Below are 22,110 nucleotides of genomic sequence, written 5' to 3'. Positions count from 1 at the left end.
TATATATATTTTTAATAATTTCGAGAAAAAGTTTTAACGTAATAATTGAATGAAATAAGAATAAAAGGATGATATCTCTTGTGATTTTATTCAACGATAAAAAGAGATACCGGTGAATCGAAATTTATAGAACGATAACAAGATTGAATTCCCCGCCTGGTCAATAAAATAACACGCTTGAGGAACAATCGTTTGCAATCGTAACCTAGGCTACTTTCTAGTGAAACACGGATATCGATAATTCTATCCTCGATTCTTGCTGACACACGCCTCGAATGGAAGAATGCGGCGCTTCTTGTTACGCTAATGAAACTCGACCGGAAATTCTATAATTTTCCTCGTTGACGTTCAAATTTTCTTGAAAATTTAAACATCTTTTTCCACTATCCCAATTTTTCTTGAAAAAATCTTGAAAAGGATTTAAATCGATTTTACAATTTGAAAATATTATTCTTCCATAAAAATATATATATATATTATTCTTATTATTATATTACATTATTATACGAATACATAGAATGAAATGAACGAAAAAAAAAAAAAAAAAATGTTCATAATCTCTACTGTTTATACAACGATTTTAAACAGAATGTAATAATCATTCGAGGGATTAATGAATGCCTTTAAAATAAATCACATTGCGTATCCCCGTTTCGCAAAATCCACAATCCACCAAAGCAATATTCGTTCCATCGATCGTTCAACGAAATCCAACCCTAATCATAAAACCTAAAGCCAATGGTCGAAACAGCTTCATAAAACTTTCACACCTCTTCTCATATCCATCTAACGCGCCATTATGAATCTTTCGTTGATCGGCCCCAACCTAGCCGGGTATCATCGTTACCCGATTTTATTCGCAGTTTCTCCTAACACTCTCGTAAAACATCAGGCAAATACAAGTAGCAATAAAATCCCGGATATATATGTTTAACATAACGATAACCAATCAACGATCGTTCCACGAAGATTGCAGCTGTTTAAGGAAGAGGATTATCTCGCCTTCTGTCACTCTGTTCACGCTCCCTTCTTCTTCTTTCGCTACCAGCGATGCTGCCACCACACGCAAAATACAACAACCATTCTTCTCGCGAGCGTTTACACGAGCTCCTCAAAATGCTGGTAACATTGTGTACGATACCATTTCGTTTTTTCTTCTCCTCCTCCTCTTCCTTCCTTCCGGGTCGGTTTCAGGGGAAAGACGAAAGAATAAATTTGAGTTTAGTGTTTAATTGATCTTGATTTTATTTTCTTTATGGATTTTTAAAGTTGGAATGGATGTATAAATTTGGCGTTTTTCTAGGGGAAAAATTAGAAAATTCCTAGAAAGGAAATAAAATTTGCATTCTTTTTTTTTAAAGATTATTGTTATATGTTTTTCCTTTTTTATTTTCCATAAGGTAATGAAATTTATATATTCTTGTTCGAGTGTGTGCGGGATAGCATTAATCTCTCTCATCGTTCAAAATGTTTTCTTAATCTCGTAGTAATATTCGTAAAAAAGAATACTTCGATCTCTAATCCAGTTGAACATCTGGAATCTAATGGATTTTACAACACGAGATTCTTATTTAAAAACGGATTGAAATGTGAAATGAAAAAAAGGATAGGATATAGTTATGTCTTAAATGGAGCAAACATAAGCTAGAGTATGATTGACTTATTCAACCTATAACCTCAATATCATCGCTATAAAACATCTCAATATGAACCGCATAAATCAATGAAGAATATTCCTATTTGGTCGAGCACTTAAATTCCTTCGTGGTAAGTAATGAAAATAACATTAAAAAACTTATTATTATTTCTACGTAAAATTTTAATTTAATCGTAATTTTTATTACAATGTGTAACCCATTTATATCATCTTTCTATAATAATTTGTCTCGAGAAATTATTACGAAGAAAATTCAAGAATTAAATTATCAGCATTTTATTTTTTCATAACATATATAGAAACATTTATAAAATTCCACTTCACTGACTTTTGTTTTCTTACGATTCTTTTCGAAAAATTTTAATACAGTTTCACGGAAATTTAACCTAACTCAATCAATTTGTTCCAACAAGAAAAATAAATAAATCTCTCAGACTAAGAAATTTTTAATCAAGAACAAAATTTACTATTTCACAATTTCGTTCAACGACGTGCCAGTTTCACGATCGCTAAATTCAACATCCTTCTTCTCGCGTTAAAAAGTCAACAATTCGTTCGTTCGTTCATCGTAAGAGCGAACCACTTGCAAATCCAAATCCAATCAGCCACCTCCTTCGAACGCGACACCCATATTCTCCCGAGGCGAATCGAAATTCCCTAGGAAACTCCCCACGAATCGAGCGGTATTCATGGAAACTCGAGCACGGCCGAGGAATCGAGTTTCGATTCCATCGACGAAATCGTGTAACGTCCAACGTGTTATCGATCGCGGCAACGTTGGCCGCGTTGTGACACGAATAAACTATCGCCGCCGTTTCCAGCGAATCCGCGACTTTCTAGGACAGCGATGTCTGGCGTGCCGTTCTTATAAACTGCCAGAGTCAAAACGAAACGCATTACAAATCGTCGCCGTTTAATCCCCTTTAATTCAAATATTGGAACGCGATAGCGGGAAGAATGTTAATGTGGTTGAAAAATTATAAATATGATAAATTAGTAAATTAATGTATCTAATGCGATAGATAGAGAATATGTGTGTTAGTTAGTTTTCGGTGAATAATATTTTATATTCGAAATTTATTGGTACGTGTAATCGAGGATTATATTATCGTAAAATTTTATTGACGATAATATATATATATATATGTGTATATACATGGATTAAAAATTATTACTAGGTGATTTGGTTATTTTTTTTTTTATAGTAAATCAAGGACTATGAGAAAATTAGATATTATTATATAGATCCATTTTCAATAATTTCCTTGCTAATTTTTTTCAATAAAATATTTTGAGCTTATTAATTATGTAATATACACATATGTTGTGTGTGTGTGTATATATATATATATATATATATATATATATACACTTAAGTATTATTAAACACGTAATTCGGCGGAAGTTTACTGCCGTTCATAAATAGGAGAAGTTTCAGTATGTTTTAGAATAACAGAGAAATAAATTTTGTAATTACGTCGAAAATGAACAATATTATTAACCACTTTTACTATAAAAGGACTTGTACACTTATTTATTAAACGTATTTTAATAAAAGTTATTATTTTAAAATTGGAGGGAATACGTATACTAATTTTAACTTTCGAATTACAAATTAAATTTCTTGGTCCTCTAAAACATCTTTTCACGACTATTTCACGTATCGAAATGAATTCTTCCCGCGTGAGGAGAATACGATACGAAAGAGAAAACAACTAATAACAACTTGCCTTCTTATAAATTTCCTTCACCCTTTCGCCATCCTCTCTATTAAAAACCGAGTTTTCCTTTTTTCTCACGAAATTGTAACAACGCAACGCCGTTGTTTCGTCGTGTTTCGTTCATTCGCACGCGGGCAACGGGGACTTGGTTGTAAATTGTAATTCTCCCTTCTGCTCTACTTTCCACCGCGCTGTTTTTCGCGCCAAATATTCGAATACCGCCGGTCTAATCTCATTGGTTAAAATAGACTCTGGTCTTTCGCGGGAATAAAAAAGGTTGCCGTGTTACTTTACCAACCGGTTAATAAACCGTGAAACGATAATATTTTATGATATATTTCCATGTTTTAAATGTTGATTACAAGATTGTAATTTGGATTTTTCCAATTTTCTGAAAGAAAGAAAGAAAATGAGAGGATTGAAGAATTGTTAATTTTAATACGTCCATTAGATTACCAGGAAGTATCATAATTATACAATAATGTTGTGTTATATTATATTTAAAATGGATAACACTTGGATGGATTTTTTACGCATATTTCTCCTCTCGAAAACCGTCCAAGAATCGTTAATAAAATTCTAAAATGAAGGAAAATTTGTTTTTCATCGCTACGTAAGAGAATATAATAATTGCACGGATGAATATGCGACATTTTATAGCGTTACGGGAGATGATAAAAGTGGGAGGTTGTGCATTGATTGAAAGAGGGTTGGCTTTCAGAGAGGCTAGCAAGAATTCGATATCGTTTTAATGGGTGATTCTTTTTTTTCCTTCGATTCGATGAAAGCACGACGCAAAGAGCATTCTATCCGCTTTCGTGTATCGTGTTATGCAATATTTCTGAGATTCCAAGAAGCTTAAAAATAAATATTTATAACATAGCAAGATACATTAAGATTTTTATAAAGATATAAAAAATAAAAAAAATACATCAACGTGCAATATTTCACATGGTGAAAAGAAAACAATAATACACATATAAAATACACTTATCTTAAAGATTCGAGTGCTCAATTTTATATTTCAATACACGAATCTACTTTTTAACCTTGTAATTATATTTAGCACACAGTCTCTCTCTTTCTCTCTCTCTCAAACCGAGCATGCTTTCAGCACATAATTTTTTAAAAATATTTATATAATTCACTTATTACCTCATCAAATTATCAAATGTTTCGAAGAAAATTAATTTGATGATGAAATTCAATGTAATGTAACGTTTATAATTGAAATAGAATTAATTTTGATAATTAAGTAACCGTGTCAATCGATTTTACGACTACTGCGTTGTACGTGTAAGAAAATGAACAAAAGAAATTTCCTTAACTTCCAGTGCAGAAAATTCTGAATAAAAAAAAAAAAAAAAGAAAAAAAAAGAAAAATTCCTTGACGATTTTAAAAAAAAATTATAAATAAATAATTATTGGAATTTACTTTCCAAATAAACCTTGAATTTCCATCCATTTTTATATTACATTAATATTGTTCCGTCGACACAGATGCATAATTACTGCAACTCAACGATATCAGCATGCCTGAGTGAAGCGTGGAAGCAATCTCTTATTAATAAACTCACTGCGATACGTAGTGGTTGCTTCACTTTATATGCTAATATCTTCTAAAATTGAACAAAGTAGACGCGTGTATCCATAAGGATAGGCTTACCTGCAACAAACAAGAAGAAAAAAAAATCAAAATTTCGTTATGGAGGATAGAATTACTACGAAAAAAAATCACCAAATCGTGATATCAATCTTTCAAAACTCAAAGATCGATCTGTCATTTAATCTTTCGACTGAAACTAAAACACTCGTCGAAAATAAACTTCACATCTCTCGTTCCACAATTACAAGTCATACAATTACTAATCCCTTTCGATTACACTTGTATCGCTTAATTATCCCCCGATTCTTGCTCGACGATTAATCGAAACGAGATAATAACGCGATTCCTTGTCCTCGAAAGTGAATAAGCCGTCGTTTCGCCTCGTTTACCTGTATTTCCGTTGAAACACGTCCGGGAAGCACATGATACCGAGAATATCCCCTATACCCGGAAACCCATTGATCGATCGGAAGCACGACATGCGAATAGAAAAAAATACCGAACAGAAAATTTAAAAAAAAAAAAAAAAGGAAAAGGAGGATGGACAAAAGGGAAAGAGAACGACGAAGCGCGCGACGACGCTCGCGAGAATCTGCGTGTTATGAATGTAAGAAAAAAAAATATATATGTGTGTATGTATATATTCTATATATACAAATATATATATTATATATATATGGAAAAAAGGAAAAAAAGTCGCGTTGCATTATCTTATCTTTATCGTCTCGCGATATATTGGTCTCGCGGAGAAAAAGTCGATTTCGCGTTTTATGTGTAACGTGGAAGGATTCCAGAAGGTCTGGGCGAGCGATAATTAGTGTAACGGTGTTTAAAAGTTTTTTGCGAATGCTTTGAAAATAAAGTTGAACAAGTTTATAGAACGTGGTGTATCTTGTCGCGATTCTTGCGCGAGTTTGGATGTCGAATACTATGCGTGTTCGATGATGCCGAGAAAAGATCGTATGTCGATGAATCGTAATTGGAAAAGTTATTTTGGATCCGGTGAGTTTTGGGGAATTTTATTATTATTCGCTCGTAACGAGAGAAATTTGTTTGTTGCTTTGAATATTGAAAAATTTAGGAGGAAAATTCCGTTCGAACTATCGAAGATTCAGAAGAGAATTTTTAAATGGAATTGAACAATGATATTCTATATAATTAACTATGGATATTTCGGTTCAAAGGAGGGAGAAAAATCAATATCTTACGAGACGGAGCTCTAGTTTTCTAGTTGTACATTTACATAAAAAAAAGCATTGGATTTTCTTTGCATCATTCTTTGATAAATGAAATCACGAAATGTCGAACGCCTCCCAAACCATGATTCATAGCCTCGTTGGGGAACAATATTACTTTTAATATACAATTTGATATTCTCATCGATAGACGAATCACGCCCCTCGATTGATCTTCCTCCTCCCACTTTACACATCCATGTCATCTCGAACAACACTTCATTCTCCAGTCTCAAAATTTTTTCGATGTCACTTCAAAAAAAAAATGAATGGTTAAAAAATAAGAGAATCATAATTCCATACTCGTGGTACGTGGTTTTAAAGGATTATCGACGAAATTGGAGGGAAGGAAGCTGGGAAGAAGGAAGGAAAGAAAATGGCGGGCGAAAGATAATTGGCGGGCAACGTATGCACTTAGAGATAAGGTTTGACGGGGGGAGGGGAGGGGAGGGAGCAGCGTTGTGCAGCGTGCCTCGTCATAAAATTATATATGTTGCACCCCCAACCGCGCGAGGGTGGTACGCACCGTTATAAAGCCCTCTCTCTCTCTCTCCGTCGATCAATATTACGCCACCCATGCCGCGTTCCACTGTCTCTCCTCGATTTGTTTCCCGTCAGCCTTCTTCCTGCGCGACTGCTCCCAGTTCCCCCCTCCCTCTCCCCTCCCTCTCTGATTCCGGTCAAATCGTTTCGTGCATTTCAATCACCATCGAGTCGTCGCGTAAACCATTTATGGATTTATCCTTTTTTTTTTGTTTTTGATCGAAAAAAAAAAAAAAAAAAAAGAAAGAAAGAAAGAAACGCGGAAAAATAATCTCTTCGATTTTTTTCTATTATTTGATTTAACGAGATTTCTTTTTTTCTTTTAATCGAAACTTTTATCTTATCTATAGCCCGATATATATAATTCGTATTTTTCTCGAGTATATAAATGATGGGGATAATTATACGTTATATGTTATATTGGAAATCGTTGTTCCTTTTCTTTCATTCGTTTCGCCCATCTTTTCATCTAGATTTTGTTCACAGTGTTTATATGTTATTGTACAGAGATCCACAGTGATACCAAACCTCGAGTATTCCAACTAAATTCAATTAGAGTAGATTCGACTGTTTCGTTGGGAAAAAAGGGAGGGGGGAGTTGTCAAAAAAAAAAAAAAAAAACAAACGTATGGCCGAGACAATTTGCAAGGAAAAATTTAATTCTGCGCCGAGCGAACGAACGCCCCCGGTCACGAGTCTGTAAAACGAAAATATCGGAATTACTTCTATAATTCCTTTACGTTTTCGATAAAATAACTGGAAATAATTGAAAAGATCGATTCGAGGTGATTTTGGTTGATTTTTCTTCAAACTCGAATCGATTTGAAAATGTTTTCATATCTTCGATAAGATGAGGATTAAATATAAATGAACAGATATATCGTTTTTTCCTCTTCTCGAATTCGATCAATAAAATTCGTTCACAAAATAACTAGAACAAGATAGATCGAATCTTCATTCTCAACCAAGAAACGTAAAAAATAAAAAATCATAGTGGAAAAATTTAATATTCGAAACTTCTCGCAATTTCGAAAGACCACGATCGAGTTTTTTTAACACGATATTTTTTTAACACGCGGCGTTTTCAGAGAGCGCAATTAGAAGGCGTAGCTCTTTCCAAGCCACTTATTTCCCCGTGGAAACGTGGCGGGGGAATAAAAATGCACGTATCGAAGGGCGTGTGTGCGCGTGTGTGCAGTCGATGGCGAATGATTCGAGGGGACAGAATCGCAGACGGATGGGGTCGGAAAAAGGAGCAGCCAAAAATCAATATCGCCGTCCCTGAAACTTCTTGTCCGCGCGTTTCCCGATTACGAAACATCGAGTCACGTGATCGATGTGAAAAGAAAAAAAATAGGACGAAATTTCGTTTCGATCCGTTCATTTCCTCGAGCATTATTTTCTTGGATTGTGGTAACTATTTTTAGGATAACGCGTTGGGCATCCTCGAACAACGCGGAGATGCCAAGTATATATAGCCGAGAATTTTCCACATTTTCCACCCCAAACGTTATTTTCCACATTTTCGTTTCACCTTCTGAAAGATTTACAGAATTGTAAGTTATTATTATTATTGTTATTTTAATAATTACAATATTGATATAATAGAATAATCGAATGATTCGAGTTGATTTTTCACGAAGGAATTGGTATTTATTTTTCTTTAAAGAGATTTCAAACTATTTTAAAAAAATTCTACAATACTTGGTTACACGTATAAAAATTGTACAAATCGATAATATAATCTTATTATTCCTTTTATCTTAATATTTATATTTAATAGATAGCACGTAACATAAGTATTATTATGCGTCATTCCATATCTGTACATATTTTTCCATTATTTATACTTATCATATTTACTTTGTACTTCTATACCATATATATATACAATCCGCATTGTATTGTCGTATCAGAATTTTTATATCCTCTGCATCTTCAATATATATCGTTTAAAAATATCGATTTTTCTTTTTTCTATCAAAGGCGACGATACCTTCCGGTATCACAAATTTCGCGAATATTTCAACGCGAGGGGGATAAGGATAAACATATTGTTTCTACAAGTTTTCATCCGCGTCGAGGGAGGAGGGAAGGGAGGGGAGGAAGGTTTGCAAAACGTTTGGAACGCGCGTTGAATGAGCCCACGCGCATTCCAAGTGGCTCGTGCACGATTCGAGATATTGACATTGGCCCTTTTCCACGGGGATCCGCGATCGTTTTATTATGCGGCCGGCGGAACTCGGTTTCGAGGATTGGCACAGTTTCAAGTGCACGATGCTCCTTAGACACCCTGCCAGCCCCTGCTGGCAAAAACATCGTTGAATATTCGCGAGAACAAGTAGGGGAGAAGTAGTTTGGATTGGATTTTTCCGAATCATCGATAACGAACTAATTTACGATCAATTTATACGATACGTTTCGGAAATAAAGGATGAATGTTATGTGGATAATCGATATTTATTAATGTATTTTTTTTAGATCGTTTTTGGTGTTTTACTGTTTTCTTCTGGAAATCAGATCTCTTTTTCTTTTTTTTTTTTTTTGGAATCCGAGAACTCGTTTGAAATTCATTTATTTCTTAAATATACATACAAAATTGAATAATATTTATTTAAAAAAAAAAAAAACAATTGACTGGAAATATCTTTCGAATCGCATTATATCTCTTTTAAAATCGAAGAAGAAACTCCCGAAAAAGAAAATGTCAATTTTTCCTTTTTTCGATCTCCAAATCATCCATCAACCGTCTTAAAATAAAAAAAAACAAATCGAACACAATAATAATAATAATAATAATAATAATAATAAAAGAATAAAAAAAACTTCTCCTCACCTTTATCTCGAATCACCCGGTCGTTGCGCGTGTAATCGACTCGCAATAAAATTAAATCGGCGTGTGGGCCGCGATTCACGCGATGCCCACGCAAGCATTTATCAATCGCCCGATATGTTTCACGATTGTTATATTCTTCCTTCACTACGATGTGCCATCACTACTCATTATCCACCGTCCACGATCTCCTCCATTATCCTCCGCTCTTACGCGCCACAACTCGAAGAAGAACGAGAGACAAATATTTTATCCTCTGTTTCGATTTCCAAGACGGGTGAATGAAAACGGTCGCGCGCGCACGTGCGCGATTCGCTCAGATTCCGTTCCAACTTACGACCTTGAGGCGAGCGATACTACGAGGAGGAGCATTCCTTTTTAACTAAGGGGGCAACAACGTGCTCAGCCTTCGCACACGTGCGGCCATTATCGATTGAGACCACCCCAACAGTCCTCAGGAGGGGGGGATGGATTCGTCCGGGGTGCGTTTTATCGCCTCGTCAACCCTCTTTTCTCCGACTCGCCACCGCGAAAATAGCACGATGCACGCCACGAAAATAGTAACAGGAGAGAAAATGCCTCGTGGACCGATGATGGGGGAGATCCTTCGTTTCAACCCTTTTTTTTTTTTTTTAGATTAGAGAGAGAATTTAAAATTGGTATATATATTTTTCTCGCTTCTTTTTATTTTTTCGATTTGGAAATTTGTTAACGAGATTGAAATAGTGAATGTTTCGATAATTATTATTGAAAACAAATTTTCCACTTGTCCGCTTGATTTTCGAATTTATATATAAAGCGAACGAGGCTGGAATCGATCGAATTAATAGTAATTTAGCCCACGTATATTTTCAAGGATCCTTCAGTTCCTTAACCCAACATACTTTGCACGTCCTACACATGCAAATAGGATAGATGTTATTCCACATCATTATCTGAATATCTACGCATGCGTATTAAAATATGTTACACGGATCTTACCACGCAACGTTATAAAATTACAAAAACCTGAAAAAATTTCAAAAGAATCCAAAACGCTGAAAATTCGTCCCCTTTGAAACATTCAAAAACTACGCGAGAAAAAGATCGATAATTAATTCCCCGTTAACAAATGTACGGGTTTCCAGTCATCGAATTAGGGAGAAACGCGAGGGAAGAAAAAGTTATTACGTCGAATGATTGGAACGGTTGGACGGCCCACGGTGAAATCGGTTTGTTCATTGCACGGCCGCGAGGCTGCGCCACGCCACACACGCGTGCTTCAGAGAGAGTGTCTCTGAACACGCGTGTGGTAGCCCCGACCAGAGTGTATAAAAAGAGCCCCGTTATTTCTGCCACGGCAACGTCTACCCGGTTGTAAAAGCAATGGTGGTAAGAACTCTGCCGACCAACTGTGGCTTTCCTATCGTTATATTATATGCTAGATTATGAATACGACTGCGAATAAGGATATATATATATATATATATATATATATATATAAGGAGGATTCTTAAGCACGATGAATTCTTGATCGAACGAAACGAGTCGATGCGTGAATTGAAAAGAATTCAGCGGTTGTAGCGGTTACCGACGGTGATATCTATCGATAGTATTACAGTTTATGCAGTATTCAGTATTTTATTATTGATCTTTGGTTTTGGAATATCTCTAATTTTCATTCTTCATAGTTTTATTGAGATTTCTTGATAATCTATTCTCAATATTTATATCTCCAATGTTATTAATTGACGCTCTAATTTTTATCGAAAATTCTTATCGGTTTAAGCAATAATTTTGAAAATTCGAAATTATCGATATCTCGAGTTAGGTATCAAGGGGGTATACGGATTCTTTTTACATCGATCGAACTTTTCAAAGACGGGGATTGAATATCGATGAGATAACGCGATAAAAAGTTCACAGGTATGCCTATGGTTCCTATAGCAACCTTTTCAACCCTATCCGCGTGGCCTTTCAATTTTTCCACCGCTATATAGAAAAAGTATCGATCAATTACCCTTCTTCTTATCTATCTTTCGCCTCGACTCTTCCCAATCGAGAGACCAACCAAGGAACTAATTTCTACTCGACTCTTCATTTTATCGCGATAATATTTTAAATCTCCAACGCTTTCTTTTTTCTTTAAAATGTTGAGGAAAAAAACTTCAAGTTTCAGCGAGAGAGAATCACAACCCCTTTTCCATCTCCCTTCTGCGAGAAAATTTTAAAATGTAAAATCTTCACGTTAAAATTCTGTTTCTATTTCCACGATAACAGACGATTATTAAATCCTTTCACAATGAGTTGCAATTGAGAATATTTCGTGTCTTAAATATTACCACGTGTAATTATTATACTTTCTATTGTCTGACATAAGAGATTTCAAAAATTTTAATAAAGAACTAGAATTATTAATTATTATATAATTGCTTTCTTCCTAATTCCTTGCTTGATCTTCTTTCTAGATTGCGGATTTCAATTATGCAAAATTTGAAAGTAGAAAAATTTATAAAGAGCAAATAACACGCGAGAAAAAAAATATAGCGTTATTGATATTCGAATCTGTTTCTTCAAACATTGTCGATAAAAATTTTGATTTTGGATAAACATCCATAATCTATTTTCTTACACTCGGTCGAAGCGATAAGGAAAATACAAATAGAACACGTGCAAAGATAATTTTTATCGTTTACTCAATTACTTTTCCAAATTGCAATACGTTTCTTCCATTCTTGGAAAAAAATTATCGTCCACGATACAAAAATAAGATTTCGAACTTATGCTACCCATATTCACTTATTTGACCACTTATGAACGATCTTCGTAGGTAGTTGCAAAGATATTCTGTAATAAAACTATTAAATTGTTATAAAAATAATAAAAAAATTATTTTGAATGTAAAATTTCAAAACATTCTACACAAAGCTGAGGTTAACAATCCAAACAATTTGGATAAAAAATTGTTGTCTTTTTTAAATTTTTTTGCGTTTGATCGATCCGTTTATCGTCTTTTATCCGAATAACATAATTTGCATGCAATCTAATACTTATTCTTATAATAGAATTATTTTTTCGAACGGCGATATTATGTTGACTCCGTTGAAGGTTTTGACAAGATTTCGTTGTATTTACAGATAATCCTAACAATTTTGCAGCTCTAAATAATTCTCTAAATCTTTTAATTTTAAGATATCACGAGTCTCATGGTGATACGACAATTAGTTTATGAACATATCCTACTCTAATCATCAGACACGATTATCTGCTGTGACATTGAGAGGTCTCTAATAGATAAGCCATACGAATAATTTATATACAATTCACAACTAAGAAGTGTATTTGTTACGATTAGTCGAAGGGCATTCATATTATCCAAATTAAAATATCCAAAATATACTATATAAATCAATACTATTGTTAATACAATTACTATTCTCAATATTCTATTGCAGACGCGAACAGTAATAATGGAAACAAATGATGCGAGACATGATTCTTGCGACCATCACACTCGCATTACTAAAATATCGGTACAAGTACTGAAGTACGCTTGATACAGCGCGTGACCTGAAGGAGATTTTTAGGAACACGCGTGGCAATGAACGTGTTAATCCGTTGTTGAAACGCGCAACGAGGATCGATCCATTGATGCATCATTGGCATCCGTTCCGTGTTGCATAGAAACACGGGTTTAAAACAAAGTTCAAAACGAAAGAGAAGGCACGTTTGAAAGCAAATTGGGCCGCGCCCGTTTATTATTCCCAGAAAAAACGCGGACAATGGCCGATCGATAGAGCTGCAAGGAGACAACAGGATGCAGGAAATGAAGCGAACAATCATCACGAAAACGACCACGGTATATCGTGCAATCTCCTACAAAAGAGGGATAAGTATGAAAATACCGTCCACAATAGGAAAAAGGAATGTATATGTATATACCGTGTTTCAAATAAGAATTATTCATAATATGATTAGTTATATGATGTAATTCGACGAGTATTAAAAAGAATCGAAAGGAAAAAGAGCTTCAACGGCTTCGTTCAAGAAATGAAAAAGTAAAAATATCGTCATTATTATGAAATTAATTACAGAGAGAATTCCATTTTCTTCACGAATCGTTAAGGCTCATGGCTGTAAAATAAAAATAATATTATTATTATTATTGCTTATTATTTTTTTTTCTGAAATATTTTAATAAAAACGTGCAAATATTTCTTATAAATATTACACTGTAAATATGAAGAATCTTTTGTAATTCGTTACGATATTTTATTATTTATATCGATCGATCTTTTTATCATTACGAAACTGTTCATCAAAAAAAGATCAACTAATTACTCATTTCATTATATTTGACTTGATACAAAAATATTTTATTTCCATTTCCCTTTTTTTGCGCTTACTCTCCTCGCGTAATTAGGCAACATAATCGCGTCCAAGCAAGCAATAATGACACGGCGCGGTCATAATAACGCGATGCGAAAATATAACTAACTCCTCGTTGCTCGTTAACCATTCAACTGCGAGTACTTTTACCACAGTCGATCGTTCTAAAAAAAAAGTATTTTACTAAAATCGAATCGTAATACTAGTCAATATAATTCTAATTATTTTATAAATTACGAAAAGATAGATATAGAAAGTAAGAAAATATTGTATAAAAAAGGATAAAAAAAATAAAAAACACGATCGATAAAGTATGGATTTTACAAAAAAATTAAAATGAAAATATATACATTCTAATTTTAAATTATATTATCATGAAGTGATACTCCATTTTAAAACATTTTCTTTTCTTGCATTTATTTCATTTTTATTTTATTAGCAGCCACACTATTTGACATTAGCAAAAATTAATAATGTTGTTTAATATTGTTGTTGTTAAATTTATAAATTATATAGTTGGATTATTAAATTTTTAGGTTATTTAGTTAGTTGTTAAATTTATGAATTATTTAAATTATTATTTATCTTGGCTCCGGATTTTAATTATACGATTTATAATACAGTTAAAGGGTTAAGCAAATTTAATAACCGAGGGAGGGTTTTTGCCTCGATCACTCCGCGCTCTTTCGATATTTTCCACGAGCGTGTGGAAAACGAAGGGCGAGATCCTTTTACTCGTGGCGAAACCACGGCCCACGCCGCGGATTAAATGGCGAGTAAACCAGTTCCAGGCGCGATGCCGTGTCTTGGCGTTAGATAACGTTAGTGCCACGATCGGGGGATTTTCATTCCCTTTGAGATTGGCTGGGGAGTCGAAACAGTGAGATTTCTTAGAGAGAGAGAGAAATAATAGGTAGGATAAGAAGAGTATTCTTTACAGGGAATTGCAAAGGTTTTGTTGTGGACAGAGAAGGAGTAATTTATAATGGAAAAATTATAAGATAGTTTTTGCGTTGTGAAAAATGTTTTTAAAAGTTGGAAAGTTTGAAAGTGAATATTTTATTACCGCTCGACGGTTTTCATTTCGTCGAGATTTTTATATAAAGAAATTGCACAAAAGTGAGATGATTGAAGCAAGCAAACATTTATTAGCTCCTCTCGTAATTCTTTCCTATCTCGAAACTTTTTAAATTGAATTTTCTAATATCGCAAAATTTGTAACCGAAATTAATTTTCAATCACTCGATATCGAAAATATAAAATCTATCGATCTATTTTCCATTTCAAACTTTCGAAAACTCTCCGATTTTTTTTTTTTTTTAATCACAGATCGTATAATAAATTTCCAATTCGACCCAAAAAAAAATAACATAAAATCCCATATTTCGACAGAAACCATTAAACAAAATATCCAATTTCATCCCCAGTTTTCAATAAAAAATCTCGTTACAATGAGCCCAACAATCTAGTCAAATTTTCTCAATAACAATCATAGAAGTTGTTCAATTGTTCAATTGTTAATTTTTTCCTTCGAAAAGATAAGAACGAAAGGTGGAAGAACAACGATGCGAAAGGGAGTTTCTCGATCGATTCGACCGGCGCGGGGAGAGGAGAGAGTCGTGAAAGGTTGCGGTTAAAACCGCGTTAAAGTGGGAAAGACAACAAAAAGGGTGGTTACGGACTTCTATCGATGCTTCCAATTCCATCCGCGTGGAAAACTTGCCCGTGATTTGAACTTTCCTATCTCACCTTCCCCTCTGGTCCTGATTTTGAGACAAACTTGAAATCCAGGGGAGGACGATTCTTTGAAATTGAATAATTTGTTTCAAGAAGTTATTTTATACGAATAATACGTCGAATGGAGGGAAATTCGAAAAATATTGCAGCTTCAAAACGAATTCGAAATTGAATTTGAAAAAAAGAAAAGAGATATTTCGATACAGAGTAAATGGAAATTGAATTTGCATAAAAATATTCGTCCAAATGTGAAAACGGTGCATATCTATTCCAATTCTGCTCTCTCAGCAGAAATATTGATATTTTTCCAGAATATTCGACAATAACATGCTTCACGTTGCGAAACTCTTTCGTTTCTGCGGGAAACTCTTCGATAAACCGTGCTTATTTTAGAGACAACTTGGAAACGAGCCTTTAAAAGAATGATTCTTATAAAACGACTCATTCCTTCATTCCACTTTCGGTATGTAATTAAAAATAATTAATTATAAATTGACAGAATAATTTCAATAATACACTATCCATTAAATCGTATAAACTCTCCTTACTTTATCTATTTCCTTTTTTTCTTTCAAAATATATTTATAATAAAATATAATTCAATTTTCTTTAAACTATGATATTAATTTATTCGCATATTCAAAATTGTACGAACGAAGTCGAACTCGTATAATGATTCAGCGAATACGAAAGTCCGACATGCGTATGTAATTATAACAAGTCGATAATTAAAAAAAAAAAAAAAAACGGAATAGAAGAATCATCGTTTTCATCGTTCGAACGACGCAAAAGAATAAAGAAAAGCTACCGGGACAAACAAAATCGTCGTTCGTTCTTATCGTTTACACGATTATTTGATATATTGGCTGAAGAAATATTTTTCTTTTTCCTCGAACACCGATATCGTTATCATAAATAAATTTTTATTCACGATCGTGTTATCGTTTCCAATTTAATATTCGCTTTCAAAGATTTGTTCAAAAATTACACACAAATCAATCACTCTTCCTTCTTTCCTCATAAAAAAGAAAAAAAAAAAAAAAAAAAAAAACAAACGATTCGAGATTCTAAACGCGAAATCTAATGTTCCTTCTTTCTTAAAAAAAAAAAAAAAAAAAAAGTGTGCACTGAGATAAAAAAGAAAATTGGAGATTCCTTTCCGAGAGAATCGCTGTAAATAAATAATGGTCGGTCTACGATTTACGTACGATTGCTGGCACGCGAAGGAAAGTAAGAGACGCTCGAATGGGGAGGGGGGAAGGAGCTTGCGAAGGAGAGCGATTCGTTCGAAAGCTCCCTTTTCTCCGAGAAGTGAAACTCATCTCGTATTCACCTTGACGCATCGTTCGAATTTTCTGCACGCCTCGTTAAGCCGGCAATTGGCCAACCGGCAATCGCGTGTTTGTTCTTTATCTCCTAATTTAGTATAGTATACTGCCCGATCGAGAGCTCAGCGAAATCTTATGCTCTTGTTTCGCAACGAATCCGTATTCGTCCAATCCCAAATATTGCGACTCGGAATGCAATTCTATTTGGTTTTCTAAGTTCAAGAGATGTCTGAGATTTTTTTTTTTTTTTTTTTTACTCGATTTGAAAATGTGAAATTGAATGTCGTGAATAATTTTTAAAAAATTAGCGTCGTTTTTAAATGATCGTAAAGTAACTATCGAACGCGAGAAAATTTTACCTCAAACGGAAGAAACGAGTCTTGTGTTAATCGTCGTCTTACGATACTTTCTAGTTAATTATCCTGGTAACAGCTTGTATTAAAATGCTGAATTAAGTATTCTTAGAAACTCTCGTATATATTATCTCTCTTTCGACTTTACGTTACCATGTTGATATATTGTTGAAGACGATATGTTTAGCTTCGAGAAACAAGGATGTAATTCGATTTGTAAAACCATCGTATAAAATAATAAACCAATTCAAATGTTAACAAGTTTCAAGGCGAGATAATTTCCGTTTAATTTCATTCCTTCTCCCATTCTGAGATACTAAATATACTTTTTTATGATGAAGCTTGAACAGAATGGCCAAAATGATTAAAAAACATTATTTAATTGATGAAATGTACGTTGGAAGATAACTGAAAAAATCGAATAAACATTTTCCTAAAATTAATTTAAAAATATAAGAACGAGCAAATATAAATGGCCTTACAAGGTTAGAACGTCCTTCTCGCTTCTCCAGAACTACAATTCTCTTCCCTTCGAATTTCCATCCAATCTTGCCCATACCAGGACACGCAATTAGTCCAATCGAATCCGATCCATTCCAATCGATTTCTGTATGTAAATCCATAAATTGCGTCCAAAGGATCCGATTATCAAGCTATCAGTATACCATCCTCCATATATATATATTCTCGCATTGCACGCATAAGTTAAATATCCTAATATCTTTTTCGCGTTTCTCGAGCAATATAATTCAAATAATTATTGATTCGAAGAGTATGCACGATATGCGATCGATGCACATCGTATCAAGTATCACGACAATGCCAAAGATATTGAAATTATTCTGTATAATACCGATATTGAAGTTAAAAATATTTAGCGAAAAATACACGTAAGAATTGAAAATCAATTATTGAATCGAATAAGTGATATTTCCCGAAGCCAATCTCCGTCAAATTACAATTATAAAAATAATATAAGAGAATTTACATTTCGATCGTTTCAATTTCAAAGTTCTCGCTATAATAAAAAATAATTGGAGATATTAAGAATCTCAAAACCTCTTTTATTCTCAAGAAATAAGAAAATTTTCTTTCGTCGAGTTGGAAAAGAAATAAACGCGATAAAAAATGGAATTAGAGAGAAAAATAAAATTCTTCTGGCAACAACAATAACATTATCGAACGAAAGCAAGCAAGCAAGCAAGCAACGAATTCTCTTTAACTCACCCCGGCATTACCTCAAACATTGGCAAACGTTGGCAAACGCCGCGACTATTTGCTGTCTGCGCGCGTTTCCAATCTCCCTATCTCGTGGTAAATTCAGCGCGTGTGCAAATGAAACTCGGATCAACAATAACCCGAAACAACACCGATCGAAAGAAAATAGCGAAAAAGAAAAAAAATAAAAATAAATCAGCAAAAGCTCGCAATCTCCTCTTTCAATCAGTCAGACACGCGTCTCGTGTACTCTCGTATACAATTCGATCCCGCGCGCAATAGGCAGAGTCACGAGATCTGCGTCAAAGAGATTCCACGATGATGGAGTATAATACGTAATACACGTACTGTACACGTAGACACAATAGTTGGACAGAAAGTGACGATCTTACCGGCAGCGAGGCAGCAAGGATCGTTGAAGGAGCACGCCTACATCTATACGCGCGTGCAGGTGTGCGCCATGTGTGCACAGGTGTGTGCACGGTTGAGGCTACGTGTGCGTTCAGATAGACGCACGGGGAGAGAGGGGAGCCAGCTACGAGAAACTATATAAGACTCTTTATGTATATATTCACGTGTATTTATATGTATCTTTGCATATATATATATATATATATATATTTATAACCGTGACAGTGGCTCTAAGCTAAGAACTTTGTTTCTCACTACTTTTTTTTATCGTATTCAATTTTCAATATATTATATAACGTAAAAACCGTCACGAGAGATAAAATAATCGCGAAATTAAATAGATAACTACTTACTTTCTATCTTTAATAATAAACGAAATTGATCCGAGATAGATCGTAAAGAGATTATATTACACAACCACAAATTATTATTTCGTATACATTTTTCCAAATATATAACGAAGAGATATCATACGCGAAGAAAAGCCACTGTCATAATGTGATAAATACATATGTATACATATGCATGCGCGTGCGTGTATGTATGTGTACCTAGTATAGATATATATATATATATATATATATGTATCTCTCAAAGATGGAAACAGAAAAGAGAGATCGAGTATATCACGATGAATGGCGAAAGCACGACTCGTGAATCGTTAGAGCGGCACTGTCAAGGGAACGAGGAAGCGTCTCGACGCCCATACCCTGAGTCTGCGCTGTCGGGACGCCCCTTTATTCCCTATGAATCTCCCTCTCTTCCACCCCTTTCGTGGACATCCACACAAGCGTATCGTAGCCTCTTTCTCGCTCCTCCCTTTACAAAACAGAATGTTAACACGAAGTGTATAGTATTAAGTGTACAAATAAGTTCCTTCCCCTTTTCGTTACGATCATAACTTCTGACCGAATTCGAATTACTTCCAGTTCGTGGCGCCATCTGAAAGAGCGTTCTTCTGTTTTCAAGAAGAGTCGCAATGAGCGCTCTAAGAGTTTCCAGTCCTATGCAATAATTTCAAGTGATATGGCGTGCGAGAAGCGTTATTTACGTCGCTACTTACTTTTTGCATTCCAGCTTAAGAAATCGACAGCGAAACTACCGAAATGATTTACGTACTGGGCTGTATCTTATAGAACGTGTGAAAAATCGTATCAAAGATTTAAAGCCGGAAATTTTAATTTGGAAAACGACGATCGTTTAGGTGCACCGAGAAAGTTCGATGAGGAGATGAGTTAGAAGAATCGCTCGACGAAAATTCGATTCAGAGAAAAATTGGCAGAAAGATTGGGAATCGCCGGACAAACGTAGTAGTATCTATCTGATCGAAACAATTGGGTAATTTTGTGCCTGATTCGTGTAATAAAATTTTGAATTTGGAAAGAAAAGGGGGGGGGAAGAATTTATTTGCACACTTAATAGTTGCGATGGTAAGAAACTCGTCGTCGTTACGTTTCGCCGCCTTCTTCGTTGTAATTCGACGCCTTCTTTGTCAACGAAGGCCTACTATGTTCCCCCTTGGACATGATGGGACTTGAAAAGTTCTCGTCTCGCGACCTGCTGGAGATGTGCTTTGTGGAGGAATTAAATCAAAAAGAATATATATATATATTTATAAAATTGTGATAATTTTTCTTTAAAAAGAAAGGTGCTACATTCGTAGTGACGGAAAAGGAAAAGTTGTTGGAAAAGTTGTTTCGAGGAGATTGGAGCAATGAAGGATGAACAAAGTGTGTTTGTACAATCGTAATTTTTGCAGAAAATGAATGATAAATAGATTCTACTCGTGTTCACGATAGGGATAGAGTTTTATATATATTGGATCGAGATAAATTTTTGTTTGGTAATTTGAGATGTGGTTTTGTGAATAATGGGAGGGGAAAATAGGTGAAAAAATAAATTTAAGATAGATTTATAATTGGGATGAGAGCAATGGATGGGGGATTTTTATTATAAAATTGTAACTATTTTTGCGAAATATAAGTGATTAAGATAATAGAATCTGCTGTGTTCACGATGGAAATGAAAAAAATTTTTTTCCTGCAATGTAGGAAGTATTTGAAGTGTGCAAGATGCTTTGTGAATGATGAGAAAGATGAAAATGTGAAATGGCTTTAGGGTGGCAAATTGGACGAAGAAATTTTATTTGTAATTGTTTTTGCGAAAAATAATCCTTTTGTTTTATATTTTTTTTTAAGTTACAAACTTGTTGTTGTTTCGAACTTTAAATTAAATCGAATCTCTTGATTTATTTTCAATCTTATGTAACTTTCATTATCTAATCTTTCGAATCGATTAAAAATGATTCAATCATTGAATCATAGATATACACGAAGGTATATAAATTATTTTTAGATTACAATTAATTCCAATAATATTCTTGAATCGTAACCAATTTGAAAAATATTCTAAAACAATAAACCATTGGAAGATTTTTACTCTATATGGCAAATGTTGTTTAATAACAGAAAATATGTAAGAAAAATGTTTCTTGAATGGATTGAATGCTTAACATAAGAATGCGTTATACGTGATGCTTTTTGGCTCTTGAATATGATATCTAAAATTATATCTATAATTCGTAGTAAATAAATTTTGAATTTGTCGAAATTCATTGAAAGTATCAAGAAATCCACTACTATTAAATAGCCACAACTATAGAAATTGAACTTAAAATTAATAAACGTTACATAAATACAAAAAATAAAATTTCTCATAATACCACACTACATATAATACATTAATCCATTAACAATATCACAATGTAACTATCATTTAAAATCATTAAAATAACATTCCTAAAAACCTAATCCAATTATTAAATCACCATTTCTTACTCATTATCCATCCATCCATTATTTTCTCTTTCTCTTTCACACGTGTGGACGCTCTTCTTTCAAATAAGAAAAATCTCACCCCAATAAACTTTTTCAAAGCTCACGCCCTTTCGCGACGATAATATCCATACAATCCCCCTTCTCCCTCCCTTTCTTTTCCCTCGATCCAATGAAAATCTCCATTCTCGCGACGCGAGAGAGAATATCGAGCGCACTATCATCCATTGTATAACAGAATCCCAGTTTGCTTGGAATTCTTAGCC

The 22,110-nt window shown here is 34.1% G+C and overlaps 2 protein-coding genes across 9 annotated transcripts in view; one reads left to right on the top strand and one right to left on the bottom strand.

Annotated features, from left to right (window-relative positions):
- The window catches only part of LOC122717495 (IQ motif and SEC7 domain-containing protein 2), a 77,368-nt gene that overhangs the window by 39,027 nt on the left and 16,231 nt on the right, over positions 1 to 22,110 (bottom strand). The window contains exon 1 of one of the 6 annotated variants that reach the window (XM_043941622.1): positions 9,599 to 10,134. The exons of 4 other annotated variants lie outside the window; for them this stretch is intronic. Coding sequence is in view for 1 of the 2 variants with exons in the window: in XM_043941618.1 (XP_043797553.1) it covers positions 5,374 to 5,465 (92 nt within the window). In the remaining variant the exon portion in view is untranslated. Of the gene's footprint in view, positions 1 to 5,373; positions 5,487 to 9,598; positions 10,135 to 22,110 lie in introns of those variants that run through there. One more of the 6 variants, XM_043941618.1, reaches the window with a different exon arrangement.
- Positions 5,794 to 22,110, top strand: part of LOC122717497 (myotubularin-related protein 14) — a 38,101-nt gene continuing 21,784 nt past the window's right edge. For 2 of the 3 annotated variants that reach the window (XM_043941624.1, XM_043941623.1), the window contains exon 1: positions 5,794 to 5,986. In XM_043941624.1, the coding sequence (XP_043797559.1) occupies positions 5,926 to 5,986 (61 nt within the window). In that variant the 5' untranslated portion in view covers positions 5,794 to 5,925. The remainder of the gene's footprint in view (positions 5,987 to 22,110) is intronic. The other variant, XM_043941625.1, reaches the window with a different exon arrangement.

This window comes from Apis laboriosa, unplaced genomic scaffold, assembly GCF_014066325.1.
Source record: "Apis laboriosa isolate Shangri-la unplaced genomic scaffold, ASM1406632v1 scaffold5213_cov150, whole genome shotgun sequence".
Lineage (NCBI taxonomy): Eukaryota > Metazoa > Arthropoda > Insecta > Hymenoptera > Apidae > Apis > Apis laboriosa.
Note: the sequence above shows the minus strand (reverse complement) of the source record. Positions and strands in the feature narration are given on the sequence as shown.